The following is a 17875-nucleotide window of genomic DNA, read 5'->3' on the forward strand; positions in this document are numbered from 1 at the left end:
TCACCCTGCTGGCCACACTTCTTTTGATGCAGCCCAGGATACAGTTGGCCTTCTGGGCTGTGAGCGCACATTGCCAGCTCATGTTGAGCTTCTCATCAACCAACACCCCCAAGAGCAGCCCCTTCTCCTCAGGGCTGCGCTCGATATGTTTTCTGCCCAGCCTATATTTGTGCTTCGGATTACCGTGATCCACGTGCAGGACTTCTCCAGCCTGTCCAGGTCCCTCTGGATGGCATCACTTCCCTCCAGCTTGTTGACTGCACCACACAGCTTGGTGTCATCAGCAAAGTTGCTGAGGGTGCACTCCATCCCAACATCCATGTCACTAACAAAGACATTAAACAGCACTGGTCCCAGTATGGAACCCTGAGGAACACCACTTGTCACTGCTTGCCACTTGGACATGGAGCTGTTGACCGCAACTCTTTGAGTGCAACTGTCCAGCCAGTTCCTTATCCACCAAGTGGTCCATCTGTCAAATCTATGTCTCTCCAATTTAAAGACCAGGGTGTCATGCGGAACGGTGTCAAATATATAGCAAGTAATAAACAACAGAACAAGGGTCTCCTGATCCTATTGGTTTTCCTGCTGTTCCTACCAGCTCTTTGGTGTTTCTTCCCTGCTTTTCAGAAGCAAGTGGAGCCTCCAGTGGTTCACTACTGATGGGATGTCTGCTTTCCTACACACACCAGCCACAGGCCTTCACTTTGCCAGTCATTTAGCTCTAGGCATGAGTGGTACCTCCTGTTGGGGTAGATGCTCTTGCACTGAAATTTTAAAGTTGGAGGAAACTGTCAAGGTTTAGAGAGTTAAATGCAGCTCTGGACTAAAAGCAAATTAGTGGTCAGAACAGCTCGGTCCAAAAGAAGTTATTGTAGATCCTGGCTCTGAACAGATTTCATGCAAGTGTTTTTTCCTGTCAGACTCAGCAGCTTCAAAACAGAGCTGGGGACACCAAGCAAGGTGAGAAATACAACAATTATTCAAGTACTTTATTATCAAGATACTCCAGTTGAAACTAGGGGAGCTTAGTATTCATTTCCCTCTTAACATACATCACCAGTAAATAACACAGCTTGTGTAGTAGAGGACACAGTTGCAAAGTGACTGTTCAATTTATCTTTGATGAATGAGGTTTGTGAATTACAATGCATGTCCTTGTTTTCTACAAAAACCTTTCTGTTCCCATGGTGTATAGTTAAGGTTGAGTTCCCGAGCCATCGCGGGGTGGGATGGGGGGACTGCCTTTGCAGCAAAGACTCATGGTTTTCACAGGCATGGAAGGCATCACAGCATCACAGAATGGTCAGGGTTGGAAGGGACCTCTGGAGATCATCTAGTCCTTCCTAATTATTTCCCAGTGTCAGCAGTTAAATAACATACTATTGAATAAGTCTTTCTTCTATAATGGCTCATTGAAATTTGCCAAGTCGTAAAGAAAATACATTTTCATTTTTATTACCTTTTCTACAGCTGCAATAGCAATGTTTCAAACTCTTGTGTTCTCATAATGTTGAGAAATATTATGAAACATTGCTGATATTCATCAAACACTTAAAGACCTCTTCAGACAGGGCCTTTTTTGATTAGTGAAGTTAGCATTAAATGCTTGTTGTATGGTACAGCACAAGTTAAAATACAGTAGTCTAAAATAAATATAGTGGCCTAAATTAAAAGCTCATGCATAACTGTCATAACAAATCTTGCCCAATACGATGCCCTTTCTGCTTTCTTTCCTTTGTCAAATATATGGGTCATGTATTTCTGAAAGTGAATGCTGTGCAGACTGTTTCGCATGGAGGAGGAAGTCAAATACGAGAAGCGTTAGAGGAAGTATTCAACTTGAGTCTTGTCTGCATTATAGAAACATGCGTGTGGGTGATAGTGGATATTCCTATTGAAGTACAAATCAAATGAACACATTTCCACATGAAGCAGTCCATTCAGTTCATGTTAGAGGAACTTCGGCATTTTTCCTATGCAGGCATGTGTAGGTATTGATTAAAAGCCAAAAACTGGTTTTGTTTAGCATTCATCAAGAGTGTCTTCCAGTTGCAGCTTACAAAGCTAAATGGTGCCTTCATTTATACTCCTGCCACTCCAGCAACACTAGTAAAATTGTTGTTAACATAAGAATCAAAAGGCTTGTTCTGCTATATGCAAATTTTAACCATTAAAATTAAGGTTGACCAGCGAGGAAATGCTTTGATCTGACAACTTAAGTGAAATCTTTCCCTAGCCAGCGGAGGGAAAATCAGTCTTCTAAAAAATTAAATAGCATTAGCATCAAAATCAGAGTGAGAAATGGCTGACTTCAGCCAATGTATGTGATACAAATAAAAAAGTTACTCTGTAGATTGCTGGGGATCAGTAAAAGCTTTGCAAATCACTTTAATTATATGCCTTACTTGGAGGGGTCTAACAGAGCCTGAGAGGAACGTTTTTGCCAATGATTCATCCAAGGCATTGTTCAGTTGGAGTAATTCAGTGTCGTACCGGTTACATCTGGTTCTTCACAAGAAAAGTGAAACACGGCACTCCACTTGTATGTGTGGGAGGACTTGGATTTGCAGGCATTCTGTTTTTCTGAGCAATTAGTATGTACGTATATGGGGATACAGTGGTGTTCCTGAATGAAGAAATCCATGTGACTGTGCTTCACCAAGCTAAATGGCAAATCATCTTATACTGGTAGACAAGTTTGAAACATTGCTCTTCAGGCTAGAGAAAAGATAATAAAAATGAAAAGGTCCAATCCAATTAGAAGCAATTAGCTGTGGGGTTTGTTGTGTAATGCCTTTACAAGGCAGGGTGGTTTCAATGGCTCTGCGGAAGGACAATGTGCCTTCCCCTGTAACCAGGGAATGGCAGGGCAGACACTCAGGGGAGGCGGGGGTGGGGTGGGGGGGGAGGCTGAAAGAAGGGAGAGTGGTGGCAGCTTACAAAATTTGATCTATGTTTTTTTTTAATTGGCCTGAAAACCTGTATTAGTGACTTCTACAGGTTAAGTCATAACCGCTAAGGTGAGACCTTAGGGCAAATGGCAGAATTTCCCTAGCGTTGGTGACACCTGCCTGGTGACCGTGGGCAGCTCCTGCCAATTGTAATTGCTGCTGCCCTTCGTCCTCCCCTTGTGCGCCCACATCCTTGTGTTAAATAAAGGCTTTGAAGGAGGAGACATTTTTCGAGCCAAGTGTTCTCTCTCAAGTGGACTTAAGTTGTGTCTTAGTGTGGATGGGTGGCTCAAAGGGATGGGGGGGTTTTCAAGGAGTCCAGAATCTGTGTAACCTACAATGGGCCTGATCTTCACCTGGCTGATTTTCAGAAAAAATGTAAAATACCTCTGCTCTTTTGATTTAGAGGAAATGTTTCTTCTCCCAGTAGTTTGTTAAATGATTATGTCAAGCAAACGAAAATGAAGAGAGTTACCAAACCTCTTCTCAAGAAAGAGCATGGAGGAACATGAGGGAGCCGCCACCTTTGGGCTGGGATCTCGATGGAGGTGCTGCCTGGCTGGGGGTGCCCCAGGCTTACCCCAGGGAGCTGCTGTTCCCTGGCACATAGCCATCCTGACTTCGAAGGAGGAATATAGTTTATGTGTTCAAAAAGGAAAACAAAACAGGGGATCTACTTGAAGTTCTGTGTGAAGCTGTATTTTTACGAACTGCACATTGTCACGTTATTGCTCTTCAGTTGATCAGAAAATTGTACAATTGGGTTTGATTATACCGAGTGACTTTATGTACCAGCTTAGGTGCTTAGCTTAAGAGGCTAAACTTGCTTGGCTATCCAGACAGCTGGTAGAAGGTGTCTTCTGCCAAGAGCAGTTGGTAGCAGGTCCTAGTGTAGATGTCCCTGGCTTCTTGAGGAGCTTTATGTTTCATCATGGGCTGGGAGGGAGCCTAAGAAAACTCCATATCATAGAATCATAGAATGGTTTAAGTTGGAAGGGACCTTAAAGATCATCCAGTTCCAACCCCCCTGCCATGGGCAGGGACACCTCCCGCTAGACCAGGTTGCTCCAAGCCTCATCCAACCCGGCCTCCAGGGATGGGGCAGCCACAGCTTCCCTGGGCATCCTGTGCCAGTGTTTCAACAGCCTCAGAGTGAAATGTCTAATGTCTATTGTAAATGTCCCCTTTTCCAGTTTGAAGCCATTCGCCCTCGTCCTATCACTACATGCCCTTGTTAAAAGTCTCTCTCCAGCTTTCTTGTAGGCCCCCGCCACATACTGGAAAGCTGCTATAAGTTCTCCCCAGAGCCTTCTCTTCTCCGGGCAGCACACCCTCAACTCTCTCAGCCTGTCCTCACAGCAGAGGGGCTCCAGCCCTTGGATCATCTTCGTGGCCTCCTCTGGACTCACTCCAACAGATCCATGTCCTCCTTCTGTTGAGGGCTCCAGAGCTGGAGGCAGCACTGCATGGGGGTCTCACGAGAGTGGAGTAGTGGGACAAAATCTCGAGCTGGACGCAATATTTCAGGTGTGGTTGAAGTTGGATGGTGTAGAAGTCCACTGCTAGTACCATTCACTTCTTCCCAAAATCTTCTAATCTCTTCCCCATGAACAGAAATGTTTACAATGCACCCAAAAAGTCAACAACATTTACCTTAACTAAGTCACGTTGCAGCAGGGAGGAAGATGAGTACAGGAAGGAAAGCTCTTCTTGATAGGCCCACATTGCCAGTTCCTCTTCCTCCTTACCAACAGACGGTGAGATGAGCTTGCTCAGTGGCTGTAAGGGTAGAAGTGAGCAGAGAGGGGTCTTGAAGAATCAAGTCTGAGATCAGGTAACGCCACACCAGAAACACCCGATAGCTGAGCCAGCCACCCAGGCATAGGCCGTTAGCAGAGTTGACGTGAATTCTTTTCTAAAATGGTGTGAAACCTGAAGAAGATCTTTGTCAGTAGGAGATCTCTATGAAATGTTTTGCCATTTATTTTTTTTTAAAACATCACATAATTTTACTTTTCATTTCAGAGTGATTCCTGTAGGAAATCTTCCAAATCCAAGCGAGATAAGGAGAAACAGGCTTGCAAGAGCTGCAGTGAAAGCTTTAACTCTATCACTAAAAGGCGGCACCACTGTAAGCAGTGCGGGGCAGTAAGTATCAGAAGGCACTGAGCTTTTTAGTTTCTTCTGCAGAGACTGCTGAAGAGAGTTTTTTATTTTTTCAGTACAGGAACTAAAAGATGAACCAGAGTTCATGGCAGGTCATTGACAGCAGATCTTTCCACTTGGCTTTATCCCCTAGGAATCGGGGAAAAAAGAGGAAAACTCTGGTGCAAGGTGCCTAGTCTGTGCTGTTTTAAAAGCAAGTACAGCGCCTTGGTAGACAAAAAGAAAGGTGGTGCCTTCCCTGGGGATGTGCATGTGTGTGGGGAGGGGGCTGTCCACTTTATTTTGTTTGCAGAAACAGAATGGCCTTCTGAGAGCCTGTCCTGGTTCCGGCAGGGATGGGGTTAATCTCCCCAGGAGCCGGCAGGGGGCAGGTATTCCATACCACGTGACCAATGCCCGGGCTATAAGAGGGTCTGGTCTGGTCGGTGCGCTTCTCGGCAGTACTGTAATCGCGTTTTCATCTTTCCTTTTGCTGTTTTGTTAAATTGCATTCCTTTAACCCACGAGTTTTGCCCTGACGATTTCTTTTTCCACGACTGTGGGAGTTGTGCGAGCGGCTGCGTGGTTCTTTGTCGCTGGCTGAGGCCAAACCACGACAGAGCCTTACTTTACACCGCAGCTCTGTCTAGGACAAACAGTTGAACATGCGAGATTAAAGATGGATGGGTGGTTCTTTCCCTAAAACTTGTCTCCCTGAGTTGCCCAGAATTGCTTGCGCCAAGGTGTTTTCCTCCTGCTTGAAAAGCCAAAGAAAATCAGTCCTGGAGATTCAAGGCCAGCTTACTGAAGGCACTTAGCCACCCTTCCCCAGTGCCGTTCTCTGACAGCTTAATTCTCTTTCTTTTTCCTGAAAATCACAACCACAGCCAAGATGAGATTGATATCTGTAATACGACGTGAAACAATCCTTCCGTGAGTTGAGTTTCACGGTTCAGTGTTCCTAATGTAACCAGTACAGAATAATTAGTCTTTCCTAGACCATTTTATGATTGGCATTAAAAAATACTAATTGCTTTGTCAACCTAAGCCCTTTTTGAGTCATAAAGACTTATAAGAAAAGAAAAGCAAACTTGCATGATGTTGATCATAAAGTATTTCCCCAAAGGCATATGTTTTCTTTAATTAGGTATATTGGTACACAACATGGGATCACAAAAACATTAATCATTAATGGAGGTAAATAAAGTAAATATTATATTGGACACTCTATCTTACGCTTGCGTTAGTGTTCTGGATTTTACTTTAAAAACATCCGCTCTGCAAGTCACTTTCTTTGGAGAAGGGTTATGTTTTAATGATGCCTAATAAATCCCCATCTTTCTGTTACAGGTGATCTGTGCCAAATGCTCTGAGTTTAAACCACTTGCAGATAACAGCCGTCATAATCGAGTGTGTAAAGAGTGTTTTCTGCAGATACCAGCAAGCCTATGCAGCCCGGGAGTGGAAGCAGTCGGAGAACAAAAGAAAAGACTAGCTGCAGAGGTACAGTATCTAGCTAAGAAACTTCTGGTGTGCTAGCTGCCCTTGTGAGTCTCTCTTTTTGTTTTGTTTGGGTTTTTTTAAAATGTATTTATTTAAAACAAATAAAATTGGTTATCTTTTTTCCCCCACCATGACATTTGATCCTCTGACCCGTAACTTGTATTGAATGTGAATGTAGCCCGAATGCTATCTGTAAGCATTCGTCGCAGGATGCTGATCATACAGGTTTTGCAGCTAAGCTTCAGCTTTCTAAGTAATGAAAAAAGAGGGAAAACTTCTGTATTTTTTTTTTATTATGATGCATTTCCACTCTTGAGTTGTGCACAACGACTATTGGCAAAACTTGGCAAAATAACTCCGTGTAGAAGATATTTTGTGCTCCTTATTCCACACCCTGTCAAAATACCATTGAAATGAATTTTTTTTTTTAGTTGATGGTGCAAAAACATGGCATCCTTCTGAAAGACTGTCAGGATCCACTGAAACTTTCTTAAACCTGCTATAATGCAGACTCTTTTCTCCAGCACATGACTTCCATAAATTATACTGTGTAAATTACTGCTTCACAAGTGCCACAGATGTCACCAAGCTTTATACCATGATGGCGGCACATCCTACCCTTATTTTTTACAAGAACAAGACACGCATTGGCAAACTGGTTTGCTTTATCCTCACCCATAACAACTGAACCTTCTCTTACCAGTGCGTTTTTTAGACTATGGGCAGAGCTGTGAGTACCGTTATGTGCCATGCTTTTCATGGGCTACCTTGAAGAAAAGGTTTTTATTTATTTTACCTGTGTAATACAGCCCAAAGTCACTCTGTGTGTTTTTACATTCATCTCAATTGAAAGTGGACCCATGGGAACACATCTTCTGAGGGTACATCAGATTCTTGAAAGAGCCACTGAAACACTGACAACTTAACTTCATTTGCAAATCATCCTTCCCCCCGATATGTTGAAATACACCATCCTGCTTTGAGCACCGCATGGGAAATTGGGGAGCAGTTGCAGCCTATGCTGAAAAATAATTTACCTTGAAAAACATCTTTCTGGAAGCCACCCCTCAGAGCCAGCAGGCAGCCTTCCAGCCGCCTTATACTCCCCAGCAGAACCAAACTACATGGAAAAGAGCTAGACTCTGAGCAAGAAATGTAAACCCAGTGGTGCACGTCCAGAGCTCCTGTCATAAATGCTTCCTCAAATAGTCTTCTTAGACCCTGCCCTGCTCTGCTTCCCAGCACGTATTTTCTTTCCGGTCTACTAAATGCACCTACACAGCCAAAATTACGCCAGTACTGTGTGCCAGAGTGAACTCTGCTGCTCAGGTGCTTTGTCAGCTCAGTACCCGGATGCATCCAGAACCTCAGAAATACAAGGTGGACTACAGCTACAAATGCACATTGCCCTTCCCTGCACTACCCTGTCTGCCGAGCACAGAGGAGATTCTGGATCTGGAGCTTGATACCATCAAAAACTTCCGATATATGCTACAGCTGTGCCCACAGATGATGAACACTGAATATGCATTGGTGTTGTCTGCAGCATCTCATGATAAACTTCCTAGCGCTGTTTCAGCAGAGCTTAAAGCGAGAACCTGCACCTACCCAGCTGAGAGCCCTGTTAATCAAGAAGAGTGTGGCCAGCAGGTCGAGGGAGGTCATCCTCCCCCTCTAATCTGCCCTGGTGAGGCCGCATCTGGAGTACTGCATCCAGTTCTGGGCTCCCCAGTTCAAGAAGGACAGGGAACTGCTGGAGAGGGTCCAGCAAAGGGCAACAAAGATGATTAGGGGATTGGAACATCTCTCATATGAGGAAAGGCTTAGGGACTTGGGTCTCTTTAGTCTAGAGAAAAGAAGATTGAGGGGGGATCTTATTAATACTTACAAATACTTAATGGGAGGATGCCAGGGGGATGGGAGCAGTCTTTTTTCAGTGGTGCCCAGTGATAGGACAAGGGGTAATGGGCATAAACTTGAACATAGGAAGTTCCATCTTAACATGAGAAGGAACTTCTTTACTTTGAGGGTAGTGGAGCACTGGCACAGGCTGCCCAGAGAGGTGGTGGAGTCTCCCACTCTGGAGACATTCAAAACCCGCCTGGATGCTGTCCTGTGCAACCTGTTGTAGGTGACCCTGCTTTGGCAGGGGGGTTGGACCGGATGATCTCCAGAGGTCCCTTCCAACCCTAACCATTCTGTGATTCTGTGATTCTGTAATCTGAACGGCCAAAAAGCAAACCTGTGAAATGTGACCTATGGCTTTACTGCAGAAAGCAGATTACAGAAGAAAGCTGTAAAAACCCAAGGAAAAGAGTCGTTTTCTCTCATATGCTCAGGCTTCTAGCCTTGTGCTGAATCTTCAAAGGATCAGGTAAAATGCAAGAGAGTAGGTGTATAAAAAAGAAAGATCAGAGCCAATCTTTTTCTTTACCTCCTATTTACATTAAACTTTCTTAACAAGCTTAATAGCAGCTGAGGAGATTGCCACTTTACAATGTTATTAGCAGATGCCAGAAATCCCTAGGAGACTTCTGTGCAAAGTCTAATGGGAACAGGACTGTTTTTTCTTTGTTTTCCATCAAAAGACAAAAATTGTTTTCAATCTTTTTTTTTACCCTTGTGCTCTCTGATTTGGCTCGCGTCTCTGCATCCATGCACAAGAGTGTCTGTTAATACACCTTTCTTATGAATTTGAAATCGTCTCCCAGTCTACTTTGCTAAGCAAGAAACTAGCTGCATCATCTTAATTGCCATTCTCAATTTACTTGGTGGAGGTGGAATTTAACTTCACGGCCGCTGGGAACAGTCATTCAGCATCTGCCTCTATTACATGGAATTGTGCTATTTCTTGATGGTATATAATGATGATTAAACTTTTGTTCAGTTATGGGCTCTCCAGTGTTTGCCCTATACTATTATTTGGCTCTGGACAACTTAAGTATACTTTATGCTTAATTCTAAGTATTTTGCTCATGTAAGCATCAATAGAAACAGCTCTCTTTTTCTTTTTTTTTTTTTTTTCCTTCATCCAGAAGCAAAGCATCTTAGCAGCTGAAAACGGCCTCTTTAGCAGCTACCTCCAGTTCCTTGAAAAAGGGAAGACTTGGTACAAAATGTGGGTGACCATCCCCAAGACTGAACCTCTTGTTCTGTATCTGCAAGGAAGTAACCAGGTAAAATAACGTTTGTGAGGGTTAATACACAGAAAAAAAAGAACAAACAAAACCCAAAACCCCATAAGTTTAAATATGTCAAGCTTAGATATAGGTCAAAGGATTTGGCTTGATTTCAACAACAAAAATGAACTTGGTATTCTGAATGTAGCACAAAGCCTCAGAGATTTCAGATTTCCTTGTTATCTGTAGTTACTGCTGATATAGTTATGAGCAAATGTCTAAGCTCAAAGCTTTCCTGTCCAAAAAAGGACAAAACAAGGATAATCTGGTTATGTTTGGGTTTTTTTAGAGGTATCAGACAGGTATATTCAAAAGTTTTATTAACCCTGTCATTAGGGAAAGCACTTTCCTGAAAAACGTATAGAACTATGAAGCAGTCTGAATATTGCAATTGCTAGTTCAAGCTTTTCTTTTTCTTTTTCTTTTTTTGTAAACCTAGTTCTGTGTTGAGAGGGTGGAGGAATTTGTGGAAGTGTAGATGTTCTTCAGCCTGAAAAATGGACTGTTTGGTAAAGCTCCTTGTCGTAGCATCATGTGATTTTTATCTTTACTTGAAATAATTACTGTGGTAAGCATTTTTTTTAAGTGTGCTGTTGAAGCTAACTAGTGTTTGTGTGTGATGAAAGTCACGTAATAGAAATATCTATATCCAAGACAGAATATTCAAAATAGAAATATCAGTCATGCTTCCTTAGTGCTGAAGATAAAGAATGACAATGCTGAAATGAGATCCCCCATATCCAATTTTGTGTTTGGCAATTGACACATTTATCTTTTTGTTTTATCTCCTGGCTGCGATGGAGGAGAAATGGGTCCAAATTCAGCCTACCTGCCTACCCTGCTGTAATTGCAGTGATATGAAGGGTTTGCTTTTTATTAGCCTCAGTCTGTATGGCCGTAGCTAGGAACAGTCTGCAAACTAAATATTACCTGTGATTTTATAAAGCTATTCAACGTAAAGCTTACCCTGTAGCAACTGTTTGACAAGAAGTACACGTTGTCCTTAGAAGTATGTTCGTTTTGCCGCTTGTCAGCGAGAACCCCTCTGGTTTTAAACAAGTATGTGTAATGTTGTAAGCTTGAGAGAGTGAAAGCCTGAATTTGGAGCTCCAGATGCAGCCCACTTGGCTTTGTCTGGGATTCAAACCCCACCCTGGGGATGGTGCCATTTCCTCCTGCGGGCAGCAAGCTGCCTGCCTTCCCTCCTCATCAACAGGAGATGCCCGCCCGACTGACATTACAAGTTGATAAAAAGCAAATGGCTAAAATGAATGCAACAAACCCAATCGGTAGGTCTGTCTGGAGTCAGAGTCTGGGGAAAGGAAAAGAGCTTTAAAAAGCAAAGCAAAGCAAAAAATGGCTTCAGCTGATGTGGACATGGTGCCTTGGCAAAGGACCAGTGCAAGCCCTGGATCCCGTGTGAACCAAGCCAGAGTGTCTCCACAGGCAAGCTTGGGGAAGGAGAGTGGGAATGCAGGGAGAGAGGTCTAAATTCTTTGGCCTTCCCCACCCAGGAACAACGTATGTCATCTCTTAGATGACTGGAACAAGGAATTGAGAGGAAGCAACACCTCTTACATGGAATGACCTAGAAAGGAGTTTCTCCTAGTGCCTAACTGATCATTTCAGGACAGCACAAGTAATAACCTGTGGGACGTAAACCAGCTGTATTTAGTACACAGCAGAATGATGCTCAATTCTCCAGTCCCCTCCTGACAGTAAGGCAAAGCCAGGGTTGGAAGCTGGATGAGTTTCTGGGCTTCAGATGCTGCGTTCTTTGCTCCATACCCTACCAAATTTGATCTTGAACCTCTGTTGATACTATTAGTAAGATCCTATATTTTAGGGAAAAAGGGTGCCTTTGGCACTGATTGTCGATTCTATTACAGTTAAATTTAGTGGTTAGTGTCCTCAGCTTTTTCAGGTGTGAGATAAATCTCTCAATAAAGGGGCAAGAAAGCATACAGGACAAGGTTGATCTATCATATGTTCAGTAACCAAGTCTGGATTTACTGTCAGGAACCAGCAGGTGCAGGCTGAGACTGTAAACAACAAAACAGAGTCCTTTCTTCAAAGGCCTGCCATTCCCACTTATATGGTTTCTTCAACTTGCATCCAACTGAAGGAAAAAGTGACAAAGCAAATCCCATTCCTTGATACTAACCCAACGTTCTGGTTAGTTCTGGTTTACATAGTACACGCTTCTGAGAAAAATCTCTTTCAGAGCTTCTTTCCTGGGGCCCGAGTGTTTGGAATCAGTTGGGAACCACTCACGGGCTTGAATGTTACTTTCCCAGGCATTGTTTTGTTTTGTACAACCACCTCAATGTGTCTCACAAACATCTTTAGGCCTGCAAAGAAGCGTTTCGGTCCTGAATAGAAAAGAGGTGCCTTTTGGGAATAATATTGCCAACAATGGTATTAAAGGTCTTGAAACACAGACCAAGTGAAGCATGACCCTAGGAGTTTGGAAGTTGGGGGGATTATTTTTAAAAAGAATAGAAAGAATAGCTTGTCTCTTGGGAAGAAGGAGTAAACCAAGCTGAATCTGAAGCTGCTGATATAGTAAAAGCCCTGACAGCCTTTGTCCTCTGCACCCCCAGCCCTCACACTGAAGAAGGGATGCCAGTGCAAATGGAAGTAGAACTCACAGGCTTGAAAATCGCAAGAAAACTGCTCTTTCGCTTTAGGGCCTTGTTCCAGGAGAATGAATTAATCCCCTGAGTGTTCACGGTTTAACTCTTGCATGGGGCTTTATGCATGAGGATAAAATTCCTGGCTTATTTAGGTATGGAAATCATACCAATTTTATCTGTCTTCAAACTGAGACAGAACTTGTGCAGCTGTTTGTCATGTTTATCTGGGTGGAATTATACGAGTTTGCTTATAAGCAGAGACCACCTCAAGCTTAAGGATCAGCGGTTTTATAGAAACTAGTCTGTCTTTCCAAGGGCTCTGCCTGGACTTTCCTGTTGGCCTTGTAAAATGCACTACTTCCAGAGCTCTGACAGTAACTTACACCTGATGGAGAAATGCAGAATTAAGGAGTCCCAGCTAGCTAGAGAAGTAGTTTGGGAGAAATATATAGTATTTATACTATATATAGTGTAGTGAGAGCTAGTGTATATAATAATTATCAGGTTTGATCCATGAGAAAATTTTGCTTTCTAAATTCTGAAGGAAAAAAAATCTTTCATTCATCATGCAAATGTGATTTACTCCTAGAAAATAAGGCAGTAGCTGAGTTTGAAGTCGAGCTCAGGGTTTTAGGGAAGTATTTTTGTGGCTTGTCTGTTGACCCTGTTTAGGTGAAGCTTTAATTGACCCTGCACGAAGCTCTGCCTGCCCTTTTTCATGGTCCTGCAGAGCTTTGCAGCTTGGCATGTCGTCACACCATGGGAGTCTCTCAACGATTTCTGCAGGGTTGGGCTTAGATCGTGAGTAGGTAGAGAGTGGAGTTTGGGTGGAAAAACAGGGATTTTCTAAGCCGACTCAAAAGTAATAGGAGAAAATGTTAGTGGTCCCCAGGGTGTAACTGTTTTTCTCTGTTTGTGTAAGAGATCTTGTACGCTGCAAAGAGATGCACAGTGTGAGAGGGACATCTGTATGCACGAAAGAGAACTGCCTGTGTGGTGGAACTGAGCTGTCCATGGCTTTAACAGAGCAATAAATAAGCGCTGCCGTAATTACCTAGATAGATAACGCATTGGTATTGTACTGCTTAGAGTCAGGATGAGTGCACAGTGCTTGTGACAACTGACAGTATTACCCAACCGGTACCCAACTGGTAGATTTTTGTGTATCACTGTCTCAGGAAAATGAATGAAGTCAACCCTAAAGGGAAGCTCTTCTCAGCACTGGGTAGTTTGGTTTTATGACATACTGATATCGTGCAAACCTGGTATGTTGCATACAGAAATATTAAAAAAAAACAACCACAAAACCCACAATTCAACAAGCCAAATCTATCAGGCTCTTAAAAATGGAACATGACATTTACGTCTCTGTAAGGCCTGTAAATCCTAGTTACGTGCTCAAAATTCTGAAATTCCCTGTGGGTGCAGAACAGCCCCTGGATTTGTTGGACTCGAGGCAGGAGCAGAAGGGCTCAGTGCCAGAGGAAAACCGGAGATGCTCATGGTCCCGCAGTGAGATCTGGTTAGGGTGTGTGGGTATGGCTGGAGGCTGAGTGCTTCACCTTTGTCTGTCAGTAGTGCAGCTTTTCAGAGATAATTTAAATCCCTTCCTGTTGGATCAGGCAGGTACAGAGAAAGTGGCAAAGGCATCATATTAAGAAAAGGAAGGAAGCAAGACCAAAGGCAGTCTGCTTAATTTGCCTGTGTCTGCATGTGTTGGGTTGGTGTAACGTGCAATCCAAACATCAGTTTGCTCTTATGCTGCACTTCTTGGCTACAAACGATGTCATTTTTCACTGTCATGGGCAACCTCCAATTTTACATGTGACAAGTCTTGGTGTCTGTGTTTCTAAACCAAGATCAGTGAAGGAGGCATGGTTGAGCTTGCATGTGCTCTTGTGCTTTTTGTGTTCGTCAGTCCTGTATTTACTTGCTTTAGCACTGACACATATCCAGATCTAGAGTTACTCTCTATGTGCCAGTTCCAACTTCCACATGTGCGAGAGCTCCCTGCTATTCAGATGTGGCTGCAGTGTCAGAATCAAGAAACTATGTGCTGCTTTTAACACAATGAGTTGCGCTCAAAGAGGGACTGAATTTTTTAGTGCTTGGCCCAAAGTTGATGTAAATCTCCTTGAATAGTGCTTGGTCTTCAAGCAGATGGACTCTCATTTTTGCACAACCATAACAAGTAGCAGATTAATAAATCAGGAAACCTGTATTGATTTAATAAAATGTGTAGACACATTTTTGACTATATCTTTTGCCCCTTTACTTAATGTGTGTGTTAAATTGATGTGACCCATTCTGAAACTTGAATTACATTAGTCTAAGTGTTAGACAAGTAGATTTTTTTTTTTTTGGCCATTGTTCTCAGAGCTGTGGTCTCCTTCCAGATTCACTGAGTCGTCTGCATTCAGTATGGGGTGACAAAAGAATGACTTTGCCACCTCTTTGTGGGATGCCTTGTTGAGGCAATGGCTTCTAACGGATGCTTGATGCCTGTGTGGTTTAGACTTCTGTTTGGGGACCTACCTTTGAAAATGCATCGCTGGCATCAGTTGAAACGAGCTGCTTGGTCATGGCCTTGCCAAAATATGCCTTTCCTAAGAGTTTAGCAGAGGAGTTGGTTGATGCTCAAGATGGGACTGCCAGAGAGCTGTATCGCTCCTTAGATCTGTGAGTTAATCTGGCCTTAAAGCTCAGATTCTTCAACATCCTTGACAACTCTTGAAAGGCATCGTAAATAAGCCAAGACCTTCTGACAAGATTCACTGATTTAAAATCTGAAATTCTCTTTTATATCCAAGTCTCTTCCCTGCTAGTTGTCTTTGTGTCTTCCAGTGTCCAGCTCTGCTTATTTGTCTCCTTTAAACCAATCTTACAAATGTCCCATGATGTTCAAAAGGGGCTACACTGAGCTATTCTCAGCTGGATCTGATTGTCTGTACCTAATGCAAAGGGTTTTTATGTAAAAGACAACATGAATAAGTTATATGAAATAACATGAAAATCCCCAGCTGTGCCACTGCCAGATCCGTATTCTTACTGCAAAAGAGAATCTGTTGAAATTCCATCTGAACATGAGGAAGAACTTCTTTGAGGGTGGCAGAGCACTGGCACAGGCTGCCCAGAGAGGCTGTGGAGTCTCCTTCAAAAAGATTCAAAACCCACCTGGATGCGTTTCTGTCCAACCTGCTGTAGGTGCTCTGGCAGGGGGGTTGGACTGGATGATCTCCAGAGGCCCCTTTGAACCCGAACAGTCTGTGATTCTGTGTGGGCAGGATGGCGGGCAGAGGCTCTAGCGCAGAAGGGCTGTCAGCCACCAGCCCACACCAAGACACTCCAGTTTGGTGAGAGTCGTGATGTGGCTGCCTCACCTGAGCCTGTGCATGGTGACCATGCCTCAGGTGTAGGGTAACACGTCTCCAGTTACATCTTACTACTTCGTAGCGATTTCTGAACTGGTTGAAACAGGAGTTTGTTCAACCCCATTGAGAGGAAATCTTTCCTCCCTGCATAGCAACCCCCCGGCTCCTTCCATTTCAAATACTGTTTGTTACTGAATTTTACATTTGTTCTTTCTTCTTTAGGATGGACGGAGCCCGCGTCCTATTCCTCTGCCTGGGTACGAAGTCAGTTTACCAGGTCCTGGTGAGAAGTTTGAAGTGAAGCATGTTTTTAAGCTCTGCCAGTCCCAGCAAACTCTATATTTCAGTGCGGAAGATGAAGAACTGCAGATGAAATGGATGGAAATTCTCACCAAAGCAGCCAAAGGGGAAACTGAAGATACAGCTGAAGGGCTCTGCAACCCATAGAGCAAGCTCCGTTTAGTTTCTTTCCTACATGCTATAAACCATCACTTGAATTTGGTATTCATGGCACTTTGGAATCTGTATGGCTTTATATCTTCATGTGTCTGCATAGGAAATTCAGTGGTTTCTCTCCTTTTATTGTACATTTCTCACGTACAGTAGTTACCTGGCATATATTTTGTTAAAGGAAAAGGTAGTTGTAGGTGTTGGTGGTGTTGATGCTGGTTTTAAAACAAAAGACAAGGAGAAAAGCATTAATTTTAACAAAGGTAATGGAAAACCATAGGTCTCTTGTTTTCCTAAATGTATATTTTCCAGTCCTTTTGATCGCTGTTCAGTGCAGGATGTGTATAGTCTGTGATTAGTTCTATAAATGCTGCCTTTAAGTTAAATAGTGTAAAGGCTTGTGCTGGACACTGACATTCCGTTCTCTGTCCTTTCCCTCCTGGTAAAAGGTCTTTGTGAAGTGTGAGCAACGTACTGAATATTTTCCCTTTGCTACAACTATGTCTCTGCTATTTTGAGATGACCTGTTCACAAGGCAAATACTGTAGAAGGGACTTCTAAAAATGACTGCACACTGTGCAGAAAAGAACATTAAGAAGCCTCATTGATTTTAAGCATTTATAATATTGTTTTGTTTTCTTTTGAAACCGATACCTTCCTTCCTTCTATTTGAACCCATTTTGATGTAAGTGAACAAATGTTTTATACTGCAAACTGGGTTATGATCAATAAACAAGAACATTTTTAGTACACACAGTACAAAAAGGTGACTTTTTTGTTGTATTGGTTAATTTAGAAGTGACCTACAATTTATTTATATAATTTGTAAATAATGTTTCATACATATTTTAAGAATTTTTAAAAGCTCTCCGCTAATTAACAGGATTTAGTGCATAGAATAAGAGATATTTGTATGAACTGAATTTGTAATTTAATTTTCCTGTTCACCTGTATTTGTCTTATTTTCAAACTTAAGTGCTTATCTATTTAAATAAAAATTCATGCAGTTAACGCCTGAGCCAGATTTCCAAGGCACAGAAAGCTTTAGGTCAACTTTTAATATAGGGGTTTTTTTTAAAAAAAAACCAACAACACACAAACAAAAACCCAAAACAAACAACCAAAAAAAAAAGGCATGTCTGTTCCTAGTGGTAGTAAGCATGTAGTACTGATAAAAATGAAATAAAATCTGTCACAGTACTGTATTTTTAAATGGTTTGGTTTAACTTTTGTTTCCTCTTCAGCCTTCTACATTTTCTGATATTGGTAGAAAGAAAGAGCTACTCCATACAGCCAGAATTTGTTAGGATTGTTGAAAATTAGTGAGTATCAGTGAGCATATTTCTTACCTACAGAAAAAGATTTGGTTTTTTCCTTATTTGGGGTTTGGTTTTTTGTTTGTTTGTTTTGTTTGGGTGTTTTGTTTTTTTTTTACATTGGTAATAAATCATATACCTTCAGGTGCTAAAAATTAGAAGCCATATTTTTAATTAGCTACTGATAAAATTTCATGAGACTTGCATCTTCCCTCTTCTTCCTACCCCTCCTCCAGTCAGTTGGCATGAAAAAGATTTCCTGCAGAGTAATTTTTATCATATAGTTCATGGAAAGGGATTAATTTCTGTGTGTGTTATTTC

General features: G+C 42.4%; 1 protein-coding gene across 1 annotated transcript in view; it reads left to right on the plus strand.

Moving 5' to 3' along the window:
* The window catches only part of FGD3 (FYVE, RhoGEF and PH domain containing 3), a 54872-nt gene extending 37879 nt beyond the window's left edge, over nucleotides 1–16993 (plus strand). Inside the window, exons 15-18 of the mRNA XM_009889909.1 lie at nucleotides 4980–5102; nucleotides 6450–6602; nucleotides 9638–9778; nucleotides 16011–16993. Of these exons, the coding sequence (XP_009888211.1) occupies nucleotides 4980–5102; nucleotides 6450–6602; nucleotides 9638–9778; nucleotides 16011–16235 (642 nt within the window). The 3' untranslated portion in view covers nucleotides 16236–16993. The remainder of the gene's footprint in view (nucleotides 1–4979; nucleotides 5103–6449; nucleotides 6603–9637; nucleotides 9779–16010) is intronic.
* Nucleotides 16994–17875: the final 882 nt, after the last annotated feature.

Source organism: Charadrius vociferus, unplaced genomic scaffold (genome assembly GCF_000708025.1).
Source record: "Charadrius vociferus isolate BGI_N301 unplaced genomic scaffold, ASM70802v2 scaffold67, whole genome shotgun sequence".
In the NCBI taxonomy this organism is placed as follows: domain Eukaryota; kingdom Metazoa; phylum Chordata; class Aves; order Charadriiformes; family Charadriidae; genus Charadrius; species Charadrius vociferus.